Below are 18,108 nucleotides of genomic sequence, written 5' to 3' on the forward strand. Positions count from 1 at the left end.
CGCCTAACAGTAAAGGGAATCAACATAATGTCTAAGTGGCACGAATTAGCCAGGGGTAAACCTCGGCGTCCTCCCCTGCACACTTATTTTAGAGCAAAAGAGTTCGTCGTTTCACAATAAATTTACATGCTCATGTTGCAGGTTTTTTTTTTTTTTTTTTTTTTTTTTTTTTTTTTTTTTTTTTTGCTGGGGACTGTACCAATTACTCATCGGTTACTAAAGCAGGTGTATTGGATTCATTACCCACAGCAAGAGTCTCTCACAATGAGAGGGAACTGAACTGAACTATCTTTCGTACGAACGACAACGTTAGTTTAGTATTTACAATTGACCAACTAACAAATTTCAAATTTATATTACGTATTTTGATTCCAAAATAACCGTCAGAGATAAAATATTTACGTTTCTTGAGACAAAACAGTGAAAAAATTTCAAAGTTCATGAATAGAGCAAGTATTTCTGTGAAGGTTATAGTCATTTTAAATGGAATGAATATATAAAGGGTGTCTTCAATTAACAGGATCAGAATAATAAAAGTGATTTTTCATATGATAAAAATAAATGAACACTGGAAGTCAATCTTAAAACTAGCATATCTTTAAACTTCTTGTAGGTATTGGTGCCAAAGAGCAAACTCAGCAAATTATACTGAAGACATCCACTGAAAGAGAAATCGCGATTAGGTGTGTCTTGTGTAAGGGAATTTTCCAGAGAAAGTCTAGTTAAGTATCATATACTTCTCGACGTGGTTTTCGAGCTGCCTAACAGTGATTCTCTTTCAATCAATTCTCTGTGTAAGATTTGCTTAGTTTGCCTTTTATCTGACACCTAATGTCACAATTTCATGGATATGCTACTTTAAAATAATAATAATAAGTATATGGTCTTAGATACGTTCGAACTTCTTGCGATTATAATTTACAGGATTAAAATAAAATACTCCATTTCTTGTATGATGTATTTGCAGACATCATCGAGAACAACAAATTCTAGCAAAAAAACAACACAGGCGCTATATTTTCTAAATTAACATTTATCATTTTTCACAATACAATATGTGAGATTCAGCTGTATCAAAAATAAACACTCACATTGAAATCATGCACATTTATATATATATGTGATATTTATATATATATATATGAATATATTTATAAATATTTTCTTTTTGAACACGGTAATTATACACTTGTTTCACATCTCTTCGATGACAGAATACTCTCACCAAGAAGAGATCTAACATAATCCTCCTCCACTAAACGAAACATATATTATTTATAGTTTCATCGTCTTAAATCGAACTTTTGATGTTAGGAGAATGAAAAAAAAAAAAAAAAAAAAGGGGGGGGGGTCATTGTGACTAATATCTAAGGCAATAGTCCATATGAGCACTCTTAAAAAGACACATTGCCTTTCAAAGATGTAGTTTCAAAAATACTACATGTGAAGTGAAAAGGTAACGAGGAAACGTTTATTGATCAGAATGAATTTTTCAAAAGTTTTATTCACAGGACAGTCAAAATCCTACTCTAGCCAAAAATAAACGAGATACTATCTCAAATATGAAGTCTTACCTTGTATCACGAAGTAGTTGTACTTAAATCAATCTGTTTTAGTGTGCGCTGACACCTTAGGCGATGACTCCTAAAAGTTACTAAACTGGAAACTTATTCTACTTTTTTCGCACAGGAAGGACAACAAATTAAAATCAGGGATAAATCTATAAACTGTGCACCGTACTTAAAAAACACTGAGTTCGTTACTGCTTTGAGAAGTGAGTGTGTTTACTTTTCTCTCAGCATAGTTTCACAGGAAGACAAAAACCTTCGCATAGATGCACAGTTTATCGATTTATCATTGGTTTAGCCTGTTATCCTTCCTGTGCGTAAAACTGGTACGTGTTTCCAGATTAGCAACTTTCAGAAGTCATCGACAAAGACGTCAACGCACAATGAAACTCTAGTAAGTGTGTCCATATTTCAATTATTTAGTATCTATCCTACAGCATTTAGCAGCAAGCAATATATCGGGTGATTGTAAATGATTAATCGGGTTTGAAAGAACTGTATTACAAAGTGTATAACACATAGAGTAACGAATGATACATGAAAATATGGAGAAATTGTCTAAGTTCCAGATATACTATTATAAATGTTTGATATAACTTTCTTTCGTTACACGACACACATCTATGTGCTACCTGAACGAAGAATTCCCACGCCGTTGGATTGGGCGATGTGCTAAGGATGACTTGGCGCTTTTCCCACGGCCTCCCAGAGCTCTCGATCTGACAGTTTAGAATTTTTCGGGGGGGGGGGGGGGAGAATGTGTCTCCACTACCAACAACTGGGTGAGCTCCAGGATCGCATTGCAGCTGCATTTACAACCATTAGTAGAGATATGCTAGAGTGTGTGTGGAATGAAATAGACTACCGCATGGATGTGTGTCGTGTCGAAAGGAAGTCACATCGAATATTTGTATCAGTATACCTGAAACTTGGAAAGTCTTTGTATATTTTTGTATATCATTCATTATTTTATGTTTTATATATAATTTCAAAAACCCGATAAATCATTTGTAATCATCCTATACTAATTAGAAGAAGTTGGCAAGTGTTTTTCATCAAGATTCGTGATTTCCCTTCCACTGGCAATACATTTCTGATGCTCAGAGCTGTTTCTGGACATTTGTACTGATTTCCAAAATGGATTTCGACCATTCGTCCCATAAGCAAAACAGTTTAGAAATTCATTCTAATCATGGAAAGTTTTCACTATTTTGATATATATGTACATAACACAATAGTTTCTAAAATATTCGCTCTTAAAAGCTAAAGTAACCCTTTTTAGGGATGAGAATACTAATCTTTGTCTTGTATATCGGTCACAAATCCATTTTTCTTCTCTGAACATCAAAAAATTTACTCTGCACGATGAAAACTATCAAAAAATATTTGTTTCATTTAGTCCTGGGAAGGGCGGGAGTTCCAGTAGAATATCCTAGATCTCACCCCGACTACTTGCTTCATATACAGACGTATAACAAGAAAACAAATACAAACATCTTAGCTGGCTACAAAAACAATTATCAAAACAACTTAAAATATTTAAACAGAAAAATGGAAGATTAAAAATGAATATTTTGTATAAGTGCATTTACTTTTTTTTAAGAAAAAAAGTGTAAATTTAAAAACAATTAAATGCTTAACACGTTTTTACAGATAGAAGAATATGTATTTTAATAACAGTTTGGAGTAATACTGATTTAAATACACAAGACACGCAGCACAGGAATTGTTAGCATAAAGGATTTTTCAGGTACATAATAATTACCTTTTCTATAAAGAGAAAGTACTGCCGTATGTAATGTACTGTTTCAATAGCAGATTTATAATAGATTCATTATGCATTAAACGTAAGATATATATAAAATTCGAAGAATCAATCAAAACAATATAGATAACCATTTCAATAATAATAATAATATCCTGTGAAAATTTGTACCTAAGTAGTTTGGTAAATTCACATATTTTGAATGTTACAGACAAAAATTTATTGTTTCCAACCCAACAGTTGATTCTGTTTGTTTACTTATGAACGAAGTATATTTACTAATAGTTTGTTTTTACTTACTATGCTTTAGTTTATTAAAGTTTTGTTAAAGAGATTTTGTTCTATTTACCAGTATGCACTGTGCCATGAGAGTATCTTCTTTTACACGCTTAAAGATACTTATATCACGTTTAATTTGCTCAAATATTACTCTCTCCTGGTATTCCAAGTCATTTGAGAATGTTTTTGCTTACGTCGATATTAAATTTCAACGAACTGACAGTTAAACAGCTCAAACTGAGTATTTAAATGCGACAATATTACGTGTGCTTCAGAGGTTGATTACTTGTGCCACCTGTACGTTTTACCCCCTACGTTTACCTAGGTATCTAGGAAAGTTTTTTTTTTTTTTTTTTTTTGTTAGAATCAGGCTAGTGGGCCTTCAAAGACTGTTAGTACGTCTGTCCGTCCGTTACTCCACACAATAACTTGAACGAAAGTGAATTTTTTATTCGTTTTTTTTTTTCTGTAAGAGAGAGTTAGAGTGATTATCCCAACCGGGTTTGCTAATGAAGTCAATCCGTTAGCGTCTTCATGCGTAACAATGATTTTAACGGTGGCAATCCATATCGTGTTCAGTGATAAATGTACGTTTCGTGTAATGCTAGTATGCAAACTCAAAACACATGAGCTACGAGTTGCATAAACACCTAGGCGAACATATTTAAATATTCCTAATTATTTTATAAATGCAAGCCTATTCATAAATGTATGTTTCGTGTCATCCTCTTTACGGTCTTTAGCAGAGTTTATTACAGATTAACTGGATTTTTTATGGACTGATTTTTAGTTTTTTTTTCAAATCTATTTAAACGTCCCTTGCTTTGTGTGAAAATTAAATTCTGTGTAATTTTAGAATTTATAAACCAAATTTAAGTAATATTAAATCTATAAATATTTAGAGAGCTTCGAAATGTGAAGTTAGGGGAAGATGAAGAAGATAAAATGGACACCGAATAACAAACGAAGATCTTTTAAAACGGGTAGGAGAGAAAAGAATGTTTTAGCCAGCATCTTTAATAGGAAGGCCAACTGAATTGGACACATCTTGCGAAGAAATTGTCATCTTCATACTGCAATAAAAGGAAAGCAAGGAATAGGAAGAACGAAACTGATCGATAATTCCAAAAACAGAAGAAAAGAAAATATTTGGAGTTAAGAGAGGAAGCTGAAGAAATATTTCCAGGCCCAAACCTACATGAAAACCTTCATTAGTCCCAGGACCTGCCGAAACGCAGAATGCTTAATGCTTGATGAGCAATAATAATAATAATAATAATAATAATAATAATAATAATAATAATAATAATAATAATAATAATAATAATAATAATAATAATATGTACAATAGAAATGCATTTTGATAAAGCAAGAACCATTTATCTAGATTATAACAGCATATCTCTCAGTCTGCCAGTCACACTCCCAAGAGTTCAGTCAAGCGAACAGTTGTCGCTAGCTGCGCTGCCCCCTACCTAACGCCAAGAGATGTCGCTAGTATGCAGTGAATTTGCAGATGACCCGAAGGCTTGAGGAAAAACCAGACTTGAGAAAGAAATTAATATCAAACCACCAAAGTTCCAGTTCATTATATATATATATATATATATATATATATATATATATATAAAACTATATAAACCAATGGGCTAAAAAAAAGAATAAAACAAAACAAAAATGGTATCACGACAGTACATCCTCTATTCCTTCAGACGGGATATTTTCGCCCAAAACTACAGCGCTATCAAGAGCACAGATAAAACAAACAGGCTCTTTCTTAATTTAGTTTACCGTTCATTTTCACGACTGTCGCTTGCACAAGGCGTACACTTACAGCTTAAAGAGATTCGGACTGCACAATATCTTAACCAAAAATCATATCTAAGAACACGACCATTTTAAGCCCAGAGGAAGACAATACATGTTTTACATAGCAAAAGGCATTACGATTGAGGCTACACCAATTCCGAAAAATTACAGTGACGGGAACACAGATTGATTCTATCGTCAATAGGATGTTATCTCTTCACTTTTTCGTTTGCTTACGTACACAGCATGTTGGCAAATAACTTCCCAAACTTCTTAGAATAAACGTCACACAAAAAGATATGAAATATCTGATAAACATTGTCGCAAAACGCTCAGTTTAAAATGTAGAAGATTGTTATTATGTTCTCGGTGATATTCTTAATTTTTAGACTTTCCGTGCAGAATACGATGATTCATGTACTTTTACTTCGGATGGTAGAATAAAATGGGAAGAAAGCTCAGATATCACACTAATCAACCCATGTTCATTTGAGTCTTTAAAAATACACCACATAGATGGAATAATACGTAGATGAAACTGGACACAAAGGAATGCAAATTCCTATTAGAAAATACGACTTCTTAATCGCGAGCAAGCAGCCGAAGATACAGGGTCACTACCATAATGCTTCTTACAATAAAGAAACTTCATCTGCAGCGGGAGTGTGGCTAAAACTCTTTACAGAAATAAAAATGATAATCTTCATATAAAATGGCAAATTAAAGCTAAACAGGCAAGATTAGAATCCGTGTCTTTCAAAAATAATAATCATTGTGTCTACTTATATACATATATGAACTACTTTAATCACAATTAGGTACGTTTTATACTTTATTTGAAACAAATTATATTTAAAATAAAAATAACGACTTTGATACAGCTGCTAAATTAACGAATGAAGTATAACATAATAAAACACTGTATGTAGGTAAAAATTACAGTATAATATAACAGGAGTTCGTAAAAATTGAATAACAAGAATGATATCTAATTCTAGTTAGTTATTGAAGCACTATATGAGCAATGATGACACCAGATGTCGTACAATTTGGTTTTCTAAAATAGTTTTAAAAACGAACATATATATGTATATCTTTAGTTTAATGCTGCTTACGTATCAGAATGCTTATCTGAGTAATAACCGACGAAACAATAATAACGTTGCCGTTGACTCCGGTGGAAGGAAAAGCTTTGTACCTGTGCCATATAGTGCCGCGACTGTCAGTAGTAAACTTAAATAGACCAGAGTTGGTTTCCATTTTATTCCAACACAGGTTGTGTTGCATATCCTACCAACAAGCATAATCAGCGACAAAGACAAAATATACGTGAAAGTTCTTATTGAGCAAACTTCCATTAAATTCTAAGTTAAGACGAAAGATGATGGAAGAAAACAGCGGGGAAACTTAAGCAACAATATATCCACTAATCAGCGACAATGAGGAACTTCTCCAAAAAATCAGTTATTTTACATTATAGTATTTCGTAAGTATGTACTAAAAATATAGATTTCGTACCTAATTTTTGAGTGGTATCTCCTTGGAAATACGTAGTCATCTTGCACAGCCATGTACCGTTCCTGCCACAGCTGAAATGTGATCTAAACATTATTTTGCGTAAGCAGTTTTATAACTTGGAATTCACGCTGGATCTAGGGTGCACAACCAATAACATGTGAAATGAGGAATTTGGAAACAGAAGCGAGGAAAATTTGGTGCATTGTCGTCGTAAAGAATGTAAATTTTCACGCGCCACAGATCCAGTCCATTTCGATGCACGTTCTCCCTCAAATGCCGCAGTAAAATTCTGTGCATAGAAGCTTCTCAAAGATAAACAAAGGACTATACTTCACACAAGCTTCTCAAAGCTATCACAAAGGACCGTATTGTATAGAAGCTTCTCAAAGATATTACGAGGGCCCGAACTACATAGTAGCTTCTCAAAGGTACCGCGAAGGACAGTACTTCATAGATGTTTCTCAAAGGTACTGCGAACAGCCACATTCTACATAGACTCCTTACAGATATTACAAAGGAGCGTATTTCATAGAAGCTTCTCAACGATATTACGAAGGACCGTACTGCATAAACACTTTTTAATTTCCGGCTAATGATCTTTCAGTGATGACAATACCTAAGATTATGATGAAAATTAGCCTACAAAATAAGAGTAATCTGCAACTCCAAACATAAAGAATTGTAACTTGTTCTATGAGTACATCTGGTGTCATCCGGATTATCAGTACTTTCTCTTAAATGTCTGCAGGCTGAAACAGAAATTAAACAGAACAAGTACAAATTCAAGAAATACAACATGAAACAATTATCTGTATACAAAAACATTACGAAAACCACTGTAAGATATTAGCAGTACAAAAAATGTAACTCTCAGGATATACATATTATGCTCTCTACTAACATGGCTGATATTTATTTTGATGTAACTTTTAAATCACGAAATGGCACAATTGCATGCGATCCTGATATAGTAACAGATTACCACAATCAAAAATTCTACTAGGACGATTCAATATGAAATCAGGGTGAAAAGTTAATGATCACTGATACCAAAGCTTTTAAAAAAAAAAAACAACGTAAATTAAAATTAAGAACTAACCTTAAAAAATGTATTATATTTCTTAAATTATTTTAACTCGGGAGTTTTCTTCAGTAACAATTCTTCCGTTGAAGTGTTTATTGTTGAATTTTGATCTACATGGGAGGTATTCTTGAACTACTAAAATTCAGAAAATTAAGTAAAAACCCATACATTTAGTATAAATTGTAGAACTTCGCACATCATCATTGTAGTGCTTCTATTCTTGAATTATAAGCGACAAAATTGTTAATCTTACATATAAGATGCCACTAATAACGATAAAAACTTTTCACACTGTTAAAACACGTATGTTCTTCCCACACAACTTTGCAATAACATATACATAAAACATTTTACATCAGCCACAAACTTCTTGCGATACTAACTTCTCTGCAATAATTTTCATAAACTATCCTTTGTTAATAAATGGAAATTAAAAATTTCCATGATCTACAGCAAACTCATTATTTGTTCAATTTTTCTGTTATTTCAGTGGTCTGTGATTTACTCCCACAAAATATCGTTTGAGCAAATGCTAATCCGGTTAACTAGGCCACACCTTGTCAGGGCGAAAAAGCCCGTTTTTGCAAAGTCGGCTAGTTAATTTTCATGATAAGACAGCTTTATGCCTTCATAAAATATTTTTCTGAGACCTGTCTTAACAGGTAAATTACTGTACAGTGTGTATTCATTAATTTTCATTTTCATGTATAGTAGAAGCTCTATGTCTTCATAAAGTACGTGCTTTTCCTTTGTTTAAGGATAATTTGGCAGTTTATTCTTTGTTGTATTCTCAAACAACCAAAACATACAAGTACAGTACTGTATTTTCTGAGGAAACACTCGCACTTATTCTTTTTAATCCCATTGCCGATAACTCGGCATTTTCACAAACTCGGCCACCCTTCGGCCCACATTAGATCGACGTCGAGTTAGGATGGGACTAGAAGAATTTCGTCTTTTTGCCTGTATTCAACTTTTCAAAATATTATTCATTCTGTTTCATAATAGCTTTCTTATTAAATTAGTTTATTAAGTGAAATTCGTGGTGGACGAAAGCCGTGTGCATGGGTTTTCTCTGTATTTCCCGTTTCCTCCCACTTTCTTCATTCCACCATTATCCACCAACCTTCTTATTATTGCCGCCTACCTTAACCTCGGTGCACAATCGTAGGATAGTAAACTAAAAAAAAAAATAATAATAAAATAAAAATAAAGTCAGTTCACTATACAGATAATATGGTGTTCATTTTTCATATATGTACAAGATCAGTCGAACAGGATAGCGATTTGAAAGCAACTAATAAACGTTATTCCATTAAATAACCTTTACGAATCTTCCACTGCAAGAAATAATGAACTAAGTTGTATCTAAGATAGATTCTCTCTTATTATATTAAAAATTAATCGCAATTATTGTTTTAATTATGTACATGTTGCGTGTTTTAACGCAACATTTCTCCTGAAGAATTGTTTAATACGTACCTTTATTTATTTAAAAAGATCAATTGCAAACAAATAACTGAATATACGTAAATCCTGAGCAACTACGCTTCATGCTGCTACACTTACACTCTTTCATTGTTTATTTATATATGTGGGTCGTTCAATCAATCAATCAATCCGCATGATCTCCATTGAGATTCAGGCATTTATCTCACCATTGCACCAATTTGTAAAAACCCTTTGTAAAAAAAATCAGGGCTCTGGATAGTTAGTAATCTCTTCACATTCCGCTTCACTTCTTCATCACCAGTTGACAGGAAACCAGGTCGTTTATGTCGAACCTGATAGCGCCCACCCCCATTCATTACGCAAACAAGACACAAAATTGAAGAATCAAGGTGGGCGGCTACCCTACTCTCTATACAGCCTCAATTTAGCGTCGAGTTACTTCCATCTTTTTTCCGGTGTTAAAGTTTGCATTGCAAGGTGAACGTTTCGAAACAGGTGAAGAAGCGAAGCAGAATGTGAGGAGAGTGCTGCTAAATAGCCAGAGCCTTGATTTTTTTTTTTTTGAAAAAGGTTTTGACAAATTGATGCAACGGTAAGATAAATGCCTAAATCTCAATGGGGATTATGCGCAGAGGTGAGGAAGAACCCACAGTTTATAAATATCTTAAAAAATATATATATATATCTTACAGCTTAGGGAAACTTGTATATTGAACGACCCACGTATTTCAGATAAATTACCTAGTTCCGATTAAAAGAAACAGATCCAGGAAAAAGGGTAGAATCGATTCTTACGAGCTTTTACTTACTTGATCAACTACGTGGTTTTCAGTATAACGAAATTTACTCTAACAAATTAAATTCGGAAATCCCCAAAATTTCCTTATACTGGTATTTCACTGTTACTCTCTTTATGCATATCAACCATGTTAGTTTTTCTATCGAGAAGAAAAAGTTGCATAAGAAACAAACAATAAATAAGAAAAATCACATCTCGTTACAAGTTTAACCAACTGCTTGAAGGGACCAGCCTTACATAACTTAACAATGCTGTATGACTTTTCCACCTCTTGATGTAAATAATATTCGCAATACGATCTGAATATTACACATATCTAAGACCTCATGCAAGATGGCACAAGATAAATAGAGATGGCCATACTCGACTTGACTTTTACTTTTTTTTTTTATCCGGATAACGAATTTAAACTTATTCTGACAACGAATATCCGTTCCATCAAAAACGGATATCAGATCATTAATTATTCGAATATTCTGACCATCCCTAAAAACAAGTTCTCGAATGAATGGCCTTTTAAAGCATTTCAGTCTATATATTTAACCTTAATAACATTCCATATTTGCTCCCAATTGCTACATGTCGTCAAGTCTTTTGGGAATTTCATAAACTCTAACTATACATATATATGTATTTTATAATTATTTACATGAATAGGAAATATATATATATATTCTATTTATATAAATCCAAATGATAGAACAAGTGTAGGGTGATTCCAATGCAAAAATTATGCTTCCAATTATCTAAATCCATATCTATACACACAAAACATATCTTTTTCTTTAAAAAAAAACTTCACCACAGATAGTATATACCTGACAACATACTTAGACGCTGAATATTTTAGATATCTACTATGTTATGGGTACTGTACATATTTACTGTTATGTAAGAGCGGCTGAAAATATATCGATCACAAGTGATTAAAGATATTATAGTCAACAATTTTATATAAGTTTTTTTTTTTTCCTTCTTTGGGGTTGATAGAGTACTATATTTATATATATATTTATCACTCTTTTTTTCATATATATATATACACACATAAACCGAGGTTCCCAAAAGTTGATGTTAAGTAAAAAATTCTGAACTAATTCTTCGACATTTATGTATACTAAAGTAATAAATATGGCAGATCTTTAACATATTCTTGAGACACTATCATGTTATGGTCTTACCTTCGTGGAGAACATGGAACATAATTTGACAATTTTTTTAACGGAAAGAGGCATCTCGTTTAAACGTTTATTTAATGTGTAACATTACAAGGACCTGAGTAGCAGTGTAAATGACCAATTACAACCCTTCACTCCTGTCCGCTGAGTAGGTCAATAAAGTCTACACATCTTGTAAATGAATGAGTAAGTTGAAAAGGGTACGCATTCCACAAAATAGGTAGCCTAAACTGTGATAGCTATTTTGTTTTCTTCTTTTGTAAATCTACACCCCTTGAGAGGAACAAGGGGCACACTTCTTAATTTCAGGTCCACACTGAAATTCTTTTTCCACCTAGAGTCAGAAAGTTTACGTTTTTCGAATGTGTTCCTCTTTCAACTCATTTAAATGCATGTTTTACTTGAAATTACTTGGACAATTAGTTCAAAAGGCCCAACAAGAACTTTTGAGGTTCTCAGTGTGTATTTTTCTTGTACTAAATAAATAATCATGATCACTCTGACAGTTCATTCATAAACATTTAAAAAAAGCACGTATTTCTTCTCACACAATCTGACAATTATCACATTCATTAGGTAAAGAGGTTATCTACAAAACAGATGATTAAAAACGTTCGCTTCGTTCTTCTTAGAACAAAATGCTAATTTTCATAATTTGGGACCGCTCTTGTCCACTGTGACAGCTTTCTTCAAGGCTGCTTTGTTGAAACCGCATATTGAATTGAAAAGCTGAGTTCTATCGGATGCGGGCGTCAGCGGTGGGGAGAGAAGAGGAGTGGAGCTCGGTGAGATTAGACACGGTGGGGGAGGGGGAGGAGGTGATGGGACATCCGCCACTGAAACAAAAGAAAACACTGATTCATTATTTTAAAAATCAGGTGCTATTTTACTATTTACACAATTCTAGTAAACATATTTTTTCTGAGGCTCATACATAGGGCGATTTTTAATATTAAAAGATATGCTTCAGAACCTGATTCCTGCTACTGATTCCTGATTTCTCTAAATTTTACCTATTTTCTGTTTACCAAAATTACTTCTTCAATACTTATGCTCAATTTAATAGTTTTGTTTTTCAAGCAAAGATCTGTTTAGATGATGTAAGGAGCATAGCGGGAAATTACAGTTTTCAATCTAATACTTTCAAAAAATGTGAAAACATATTGCGCAGTATGTTTAAGGCAATTTAATTAGTAGCCCGATCAATTTTTATTGAAACAAAAATTTCAAACCTGAACTCTGGGCAGGTGACTTCCGATAAAATAGGAAAACTTCATTTAAAAATTAAAATTTACACAATAAAAATAAGCCCAATGATTGGCAGCACTGTAATTTAATAGTCATCTTCATCTGCTATGACACCTTACAAGATATCCGTCATCGAAAGTTTACAATTTTGACCTTGCTAAATTGAAAAAATTCAACCCCACTATGCTCCTCACATACGAACTTAAAAAACCGTCCTTAATTGTGAAGGTTACCGAATTTGTAAGATATAGTAAAGAAATCATTCTATAAACGGATGATACAGGTAATATTAGGTTTTACTTATTTTGTACCCTTAGCACATTTAACGAAAACTAGAACATGGGATTTATTTCCATGTTTACACGCGGACTGGTCATTTTATTTAACACTTCAAAGAAAGGACAGCATCGTGCTGAATTTCTTTTGTGGGACATCCGAAGTGAGGTTTTTCTTTAGTTTTCTGTTATTTCTTTGGAGTTTGTTGCAGTTGGCATGTACATCAATTTTTTCTTGTAATGGATATTTATCAGGATGTATTAAGTTCATTCGTTTCTGAAACCATCAGAATTATATTGTTTCTGTTACATGGAAGCATTGATCGTAATAATGAGTACATTTTAGTCATCATGCAGACAGCGTCTATTTCCACATCACAGTTTAAAACTGTCAAATATGGAGCTCGATCGTGTGGTTACGGATGAAAGCTACAGAAGCTACGAAGGAAATTGAGCTGCAGAAGGGGAAAAAACTCAATATATGCCGACAGCCGTAAAATGATATCTTTATTCAAATTTATATCCTCTGATGTAAAGTAGAACAGTTAATAAAGGTAAACAGTAAACATATACTGATCTGACAGAAAGTTTATAAAAGCAAAAGTGAGACTAAAATACAATTACAACCCATAAGAAAGAATAAGTAGAAATATTTGATTGATTGATTGATTTTTAAGGACTGGTCGGCACAAAAACAGGATTTTCAAAAGTTGTTCTGTCTTCTACCAAACCTAGAACTGGGCCGATTTTCTATCAGAAACTTTCTGATTCTTCGTTAGCTTGTTTGCAAACGAGTACTACAACAACAAGAATAGATACCAGCTTCGGCAAAAATCACACGTTTCAGTAAAAACTCACATCTCTCTTGGAGAAAATGGTTTCGGGAAAAATCCAAATTGGTTTTGCTCATCCTTAAATGTTAACGTCCTTCTTTAGAATTGAGACTATATAAGACAGGACTTCTTAAATAAAAGGGATCCGAATTTCTATAGGTTCAGAGCAATCACTTGATGTCCGAGACGCTGAAATTACGCAAAGATGTAAACTAACACAATACTTACAACGTTGATCGAGAACGTATTGTTTTGTACTTCTAGCTATTGCCTTGTGCATTTGACTATGTGACACTTTGTTATGGAATATTTAGCTGTAATTTCCAACGCAACTAGCGATCAAATCATTGTGGTTGGGTTGTATTCGCAGAGGCTCTATTAACTCTTTGAAGCACGGTGGTACTAATATTATACAACATTTTATATACCGCCGTGCTTCAAAGAGTTAACTAGCAGGCTTAATATTGGAATAAGGAAGAAGTTGGTTAAGTGCTATATATGGAGCATGGAGTATATGGTTCTGAGACTTGGTTATTACGGAAATTAAAGAAGAAATATTTAGAGAGCCTCGAAATGTGGTGCTGGAGAAAGATGGAAAAGATAAAATGAACAGAAAGAGTAACAAATGATGTTTTAAAACTGATAGGAGAAAAAAGGACTCTTTTAGCTAGCATTCTTCGTAGGAAGGCCAATTGAATTGGACACATCTGGCGAAGAAAATGTCTTCTTCATACCGCCATAGAAAGGAAGATGGAAGGAACGCCAGGAGTAGGAAGAAGAACATAATTGATCAATGATTTGAAACATATTGGGAGTTAAAAGAGGAAGCTGAAGATCGAGAAACATGGAAGAAACATTTGCAACCCAAACCTAAAATTTAAAAAACTCATTAGTCCCAGGACCTGTCAAAATGCAAAATAATTAAAAATAATATTGGTGTATGTATCCGAAGCAAGTATCCTTACTAAGAATCGAATGTAAGACCATGCATACAGAAAGCATGAAAGAAATCTTTAGCTTATCGTAAAACGTTTATCTTATATAATGCATATAAGTTAAACGACGTGAATGGCAAACAAAACTGAATTAAAGTAGAAGAGATGGTGGAACGAATGGACACGATGCTGCCTATCGCAGTTCATATGGCCTGAGAGATAATTTTACGTGTATGCACTGAACAGGATTTCTATGATTTCGGACTAGTTTTTTGAATTGCCACAGAAAATCTTACTGGTAGGTTTTCTCAGCTTATCACTGAATCATTGTATTTACATCCTTTTGGCTCTTCTTAGTATATGTGAAACAAACACTTTTATTTTATAGCACGACTATACAGATAATAAACCTATGAGATGTAGAAAACTTGAAGAATCAGAATTTTTACATTTTAAAAGTTCTGATTCTAAATTTTCTGCATCACATAGCTTTACTATCTTTATAACTGTGCTATAAAGTGAAAGTGTTTGTTTTCAGTATACCAAGAAGCAGCCAGAAGTATGTGAATACGAGCGATCCAGCGTTCTGCTGAGAAAACCTGGAAGACAATGGTTTCAGAAAGAGAGCGAAATTCGTAGAGAATTTTTAAATTTAAAACGCATCAAATGTAAGTAACTATTTTATTATTTATACACAAAAGTGTGTTAATACGCAAAACTTGGTTTATATATCTTCCCCTCGGAGGTATAGGACACCATGTCACATTGTCTAAGTTTACAGGAGAGAAATTTTATCATGCCGATTGTTGCTTCTATTTATTTTCTGCTACTGTTTGTTGAACATAAAGAACGTAGTGAGAACGTTTTGTTACAATAATTCAACAAGCAGTAGAAGAAAATAAATAAAAGCAACAATCGGCATGATAAAATTTCTCTCCTGTAAACTTAGACAAATGTGACATAGTGTCCTATACCTCCGACGGGGAGATATACACAGTGTATATATATATATATATATATATATATATATATATATATATATATATATATATATATATCAACATAACATAGCATAACTCCATCGAAAGAACATCTGCAAATTTTGATCGTTAAAAATAGTCTGAAATATATAGCTAGTGAATTCAAGTGAAGTATACGCACAAATCACTAACATTGATCATAGAAAGCTACTTGCAGTAATAACTCAAATGTACCACGAAGAGATATATAAAATGAGGCAATGTACACAGATAAATATGTAAAAAATTACGATTGGAAATTAGAAGCTGTTCTTACAATCAGTGGAGCTGAATGCGTATTGCGGAATTATAACAAATATTCACATCTCTTACTTGCTTATTGTATAAATGTAACTAGTGATCCTACAAAGTAGAAGCGAGCGAACGACCTTTCTTAGATGTTCAGAAGCCTTAATAAGTTTCACAAAATAGACAATTTTGCTATCATAATATTTATAACAAAACCATAATCTCAGAGTGCGGTAACTTGAAAGTTGGGCCTAAATTCAAGGTTTTATCCTTAATCGATTTAAACAATAACTAATAGGTTGATTTGTAAAGAAAACACCTTCCATGTTTCTTTCATTTTCACTGTTTCTTCCTTTTTCTTGTAATATCACTGTTGAACAGAAATACTGACAAATAAATGCATCTTCGTCCTTATATCGGATTAACATTAGTTTTCAAGTTAGAAATAAAATCTTTACTTGTTGAACTCCAACGATTAGGTCTTTGAGGAGATGGATGATAATGAAACAGAGAAAGAATTTGGGAGAACTTCGAGGAAAGCTACTACAGACATTTCTCTACAAATATATATATATATATATATATATATATATATATATATATATATATATATATCATAGTTGGGACGTTCGTATGCCATCGAAAATATACAATTACAAACACTAGAAAATATATTTCTAATCTATATGACGAATGGTAGATCCTCGCTTCAATAATAATACTTTTCTGTCTAAATTGTCTGTAAAAACAAAATGAACAAAAAAAGAAAGAACATTAGATAAAAAAAATTAAACACTATTTTTCTTAAGAAAAAAGAATACTTTATTTCCGTAGTACTTTTATATGAACCTACTCGATAGAGGCTTTACCATATTAATTTATTTCTGAATTTAAAATTTGTGGTAAAATACAATTTGTGTACCCGTAATAGAAATGATTGTAAGAAAGAATTTTAATAAATACCATTGCTTATAACCACTACATAATTAGAAGATTAATTGATACCAACTTATTTTTAATCGTATACGCCGTTTCATCAGGAAGAAACAACATATACTGGCGTACATGGCATCATTGCTTATAGATTAGAGTCGGCTCCGACATTCTAACAGCCAGAGTACAGAAATGGAACAGTTCAATCACGAATCGGAATAAATACTAAATATTATTAATATAGTAATTAATATATTATAGTAATATTATTAATATAGTAATTAGTAATTATGTTTCTGTATGTGTTCCGATATCGATAGCACTGCTATTAGATTCTAGGTACCACTGCGTAAAAGAAATACCATTTTCAAATATAAAGTACCAATTTACCTCAAGCAGTTACTTAGGTTAAATTAAGCAAGTCATTTATCTTATTGCACTGTTGTCATTTTATGACTTTTGTAGATATTAAACTGACAAGTATTTTTTATAGTAATCATTGTTTAGCAAATTATATTTTACAACAATAAGTTTCTTATAATCCACATGCACAATGCTGCATACAGAAATAAAGTACAACAACTAAAATGAAAATACGATAATCCACTATCTTGCAATAAAAGAATAAACGAAGGCAAGGGAACAAATAAGAAAAGGAACTTCTACAGAACACTACTCTTGAACCAATTACTCAAATTCTCTCCTACCCGTACCATGCCATACAGCAATAATAATAATAATAATAATACGAGGGGGAGTCAGAAAATAAGTTTCCCCTTTCCCCAGGAAAGTGAGCAGCAATGGGGGAAACAAGGTAGCGGTTGCACGCGCAACACACTTAACACAAGTGGATATCGTTCCCCCGCGATTCTGCAGATGGTGCCGTAGCAGCGCCTATGCAAAGTGGAGACAAATCTCTCAGTCTGAGCCTGGTAGCTATGGAGAGGAAGTGTGTTTTGACGTCGTGGGCAAAGGAGGGAATGCGAGCGGTTGTCCGTTATGAATGGGCACGTGTTCTGTTGGATGATAATGCGAGAGCACACTCAGAGCAACGGGAACTCATAACCACATTGCAACTATTGGGTGGGAGCGCCTTGCTCATCCGCCACACCATCCTGATCTCGCACCTAGTGATTTCCCTCTGTTTTAGCTTTGAAGAAGACT

General features: G+C 33.2%; 1 protein-coding gene across 2 annotated transcripts in view; it reads right to left on the reverse strand.

The window, feature by feature from the left end:
- Positions 1 to 1,160: 1,160 nt before the first annotated feature.
- Positions 1,161 to 18,108, reverse strand: part of LOC145673376 (PX domain-containing protein kinase-like protein) — a 74,188-nt gene continuing 57,240 nt past the window's right edge. The window contains exon 10 of one of the 2 annotated variants that reach the window (XM_081743022.1): positions 1,161 to 12,288. In XM_081743022.1, the coding sequence (XP_081599148.1) occupies positions 12,101 to 12,288 (188 nt within the window). In that variant the 3' untranslated portion in view covers positions 1,161 to 12,100. The remainder of the gene's footprint in view (positions 12,289 to 18,108) is intronic. The other variant, XM_081743023.1, reaches the window with a different exon arrangement.

Source organism: Thermobia domestica, chromosome 16 (genome assembly GCF_964235325.1).
Source record: "Thermobia domestica chromosome 16, izTheDome1.hap1.1, whole genome shotgun sequence".
Classification (NCBI taxonomy): Eukaryota; Metazoa; Arthropoda; class Insecta; order Zygentoma; family Lepismatidae; genus Thermobia; species Thermobia domestica.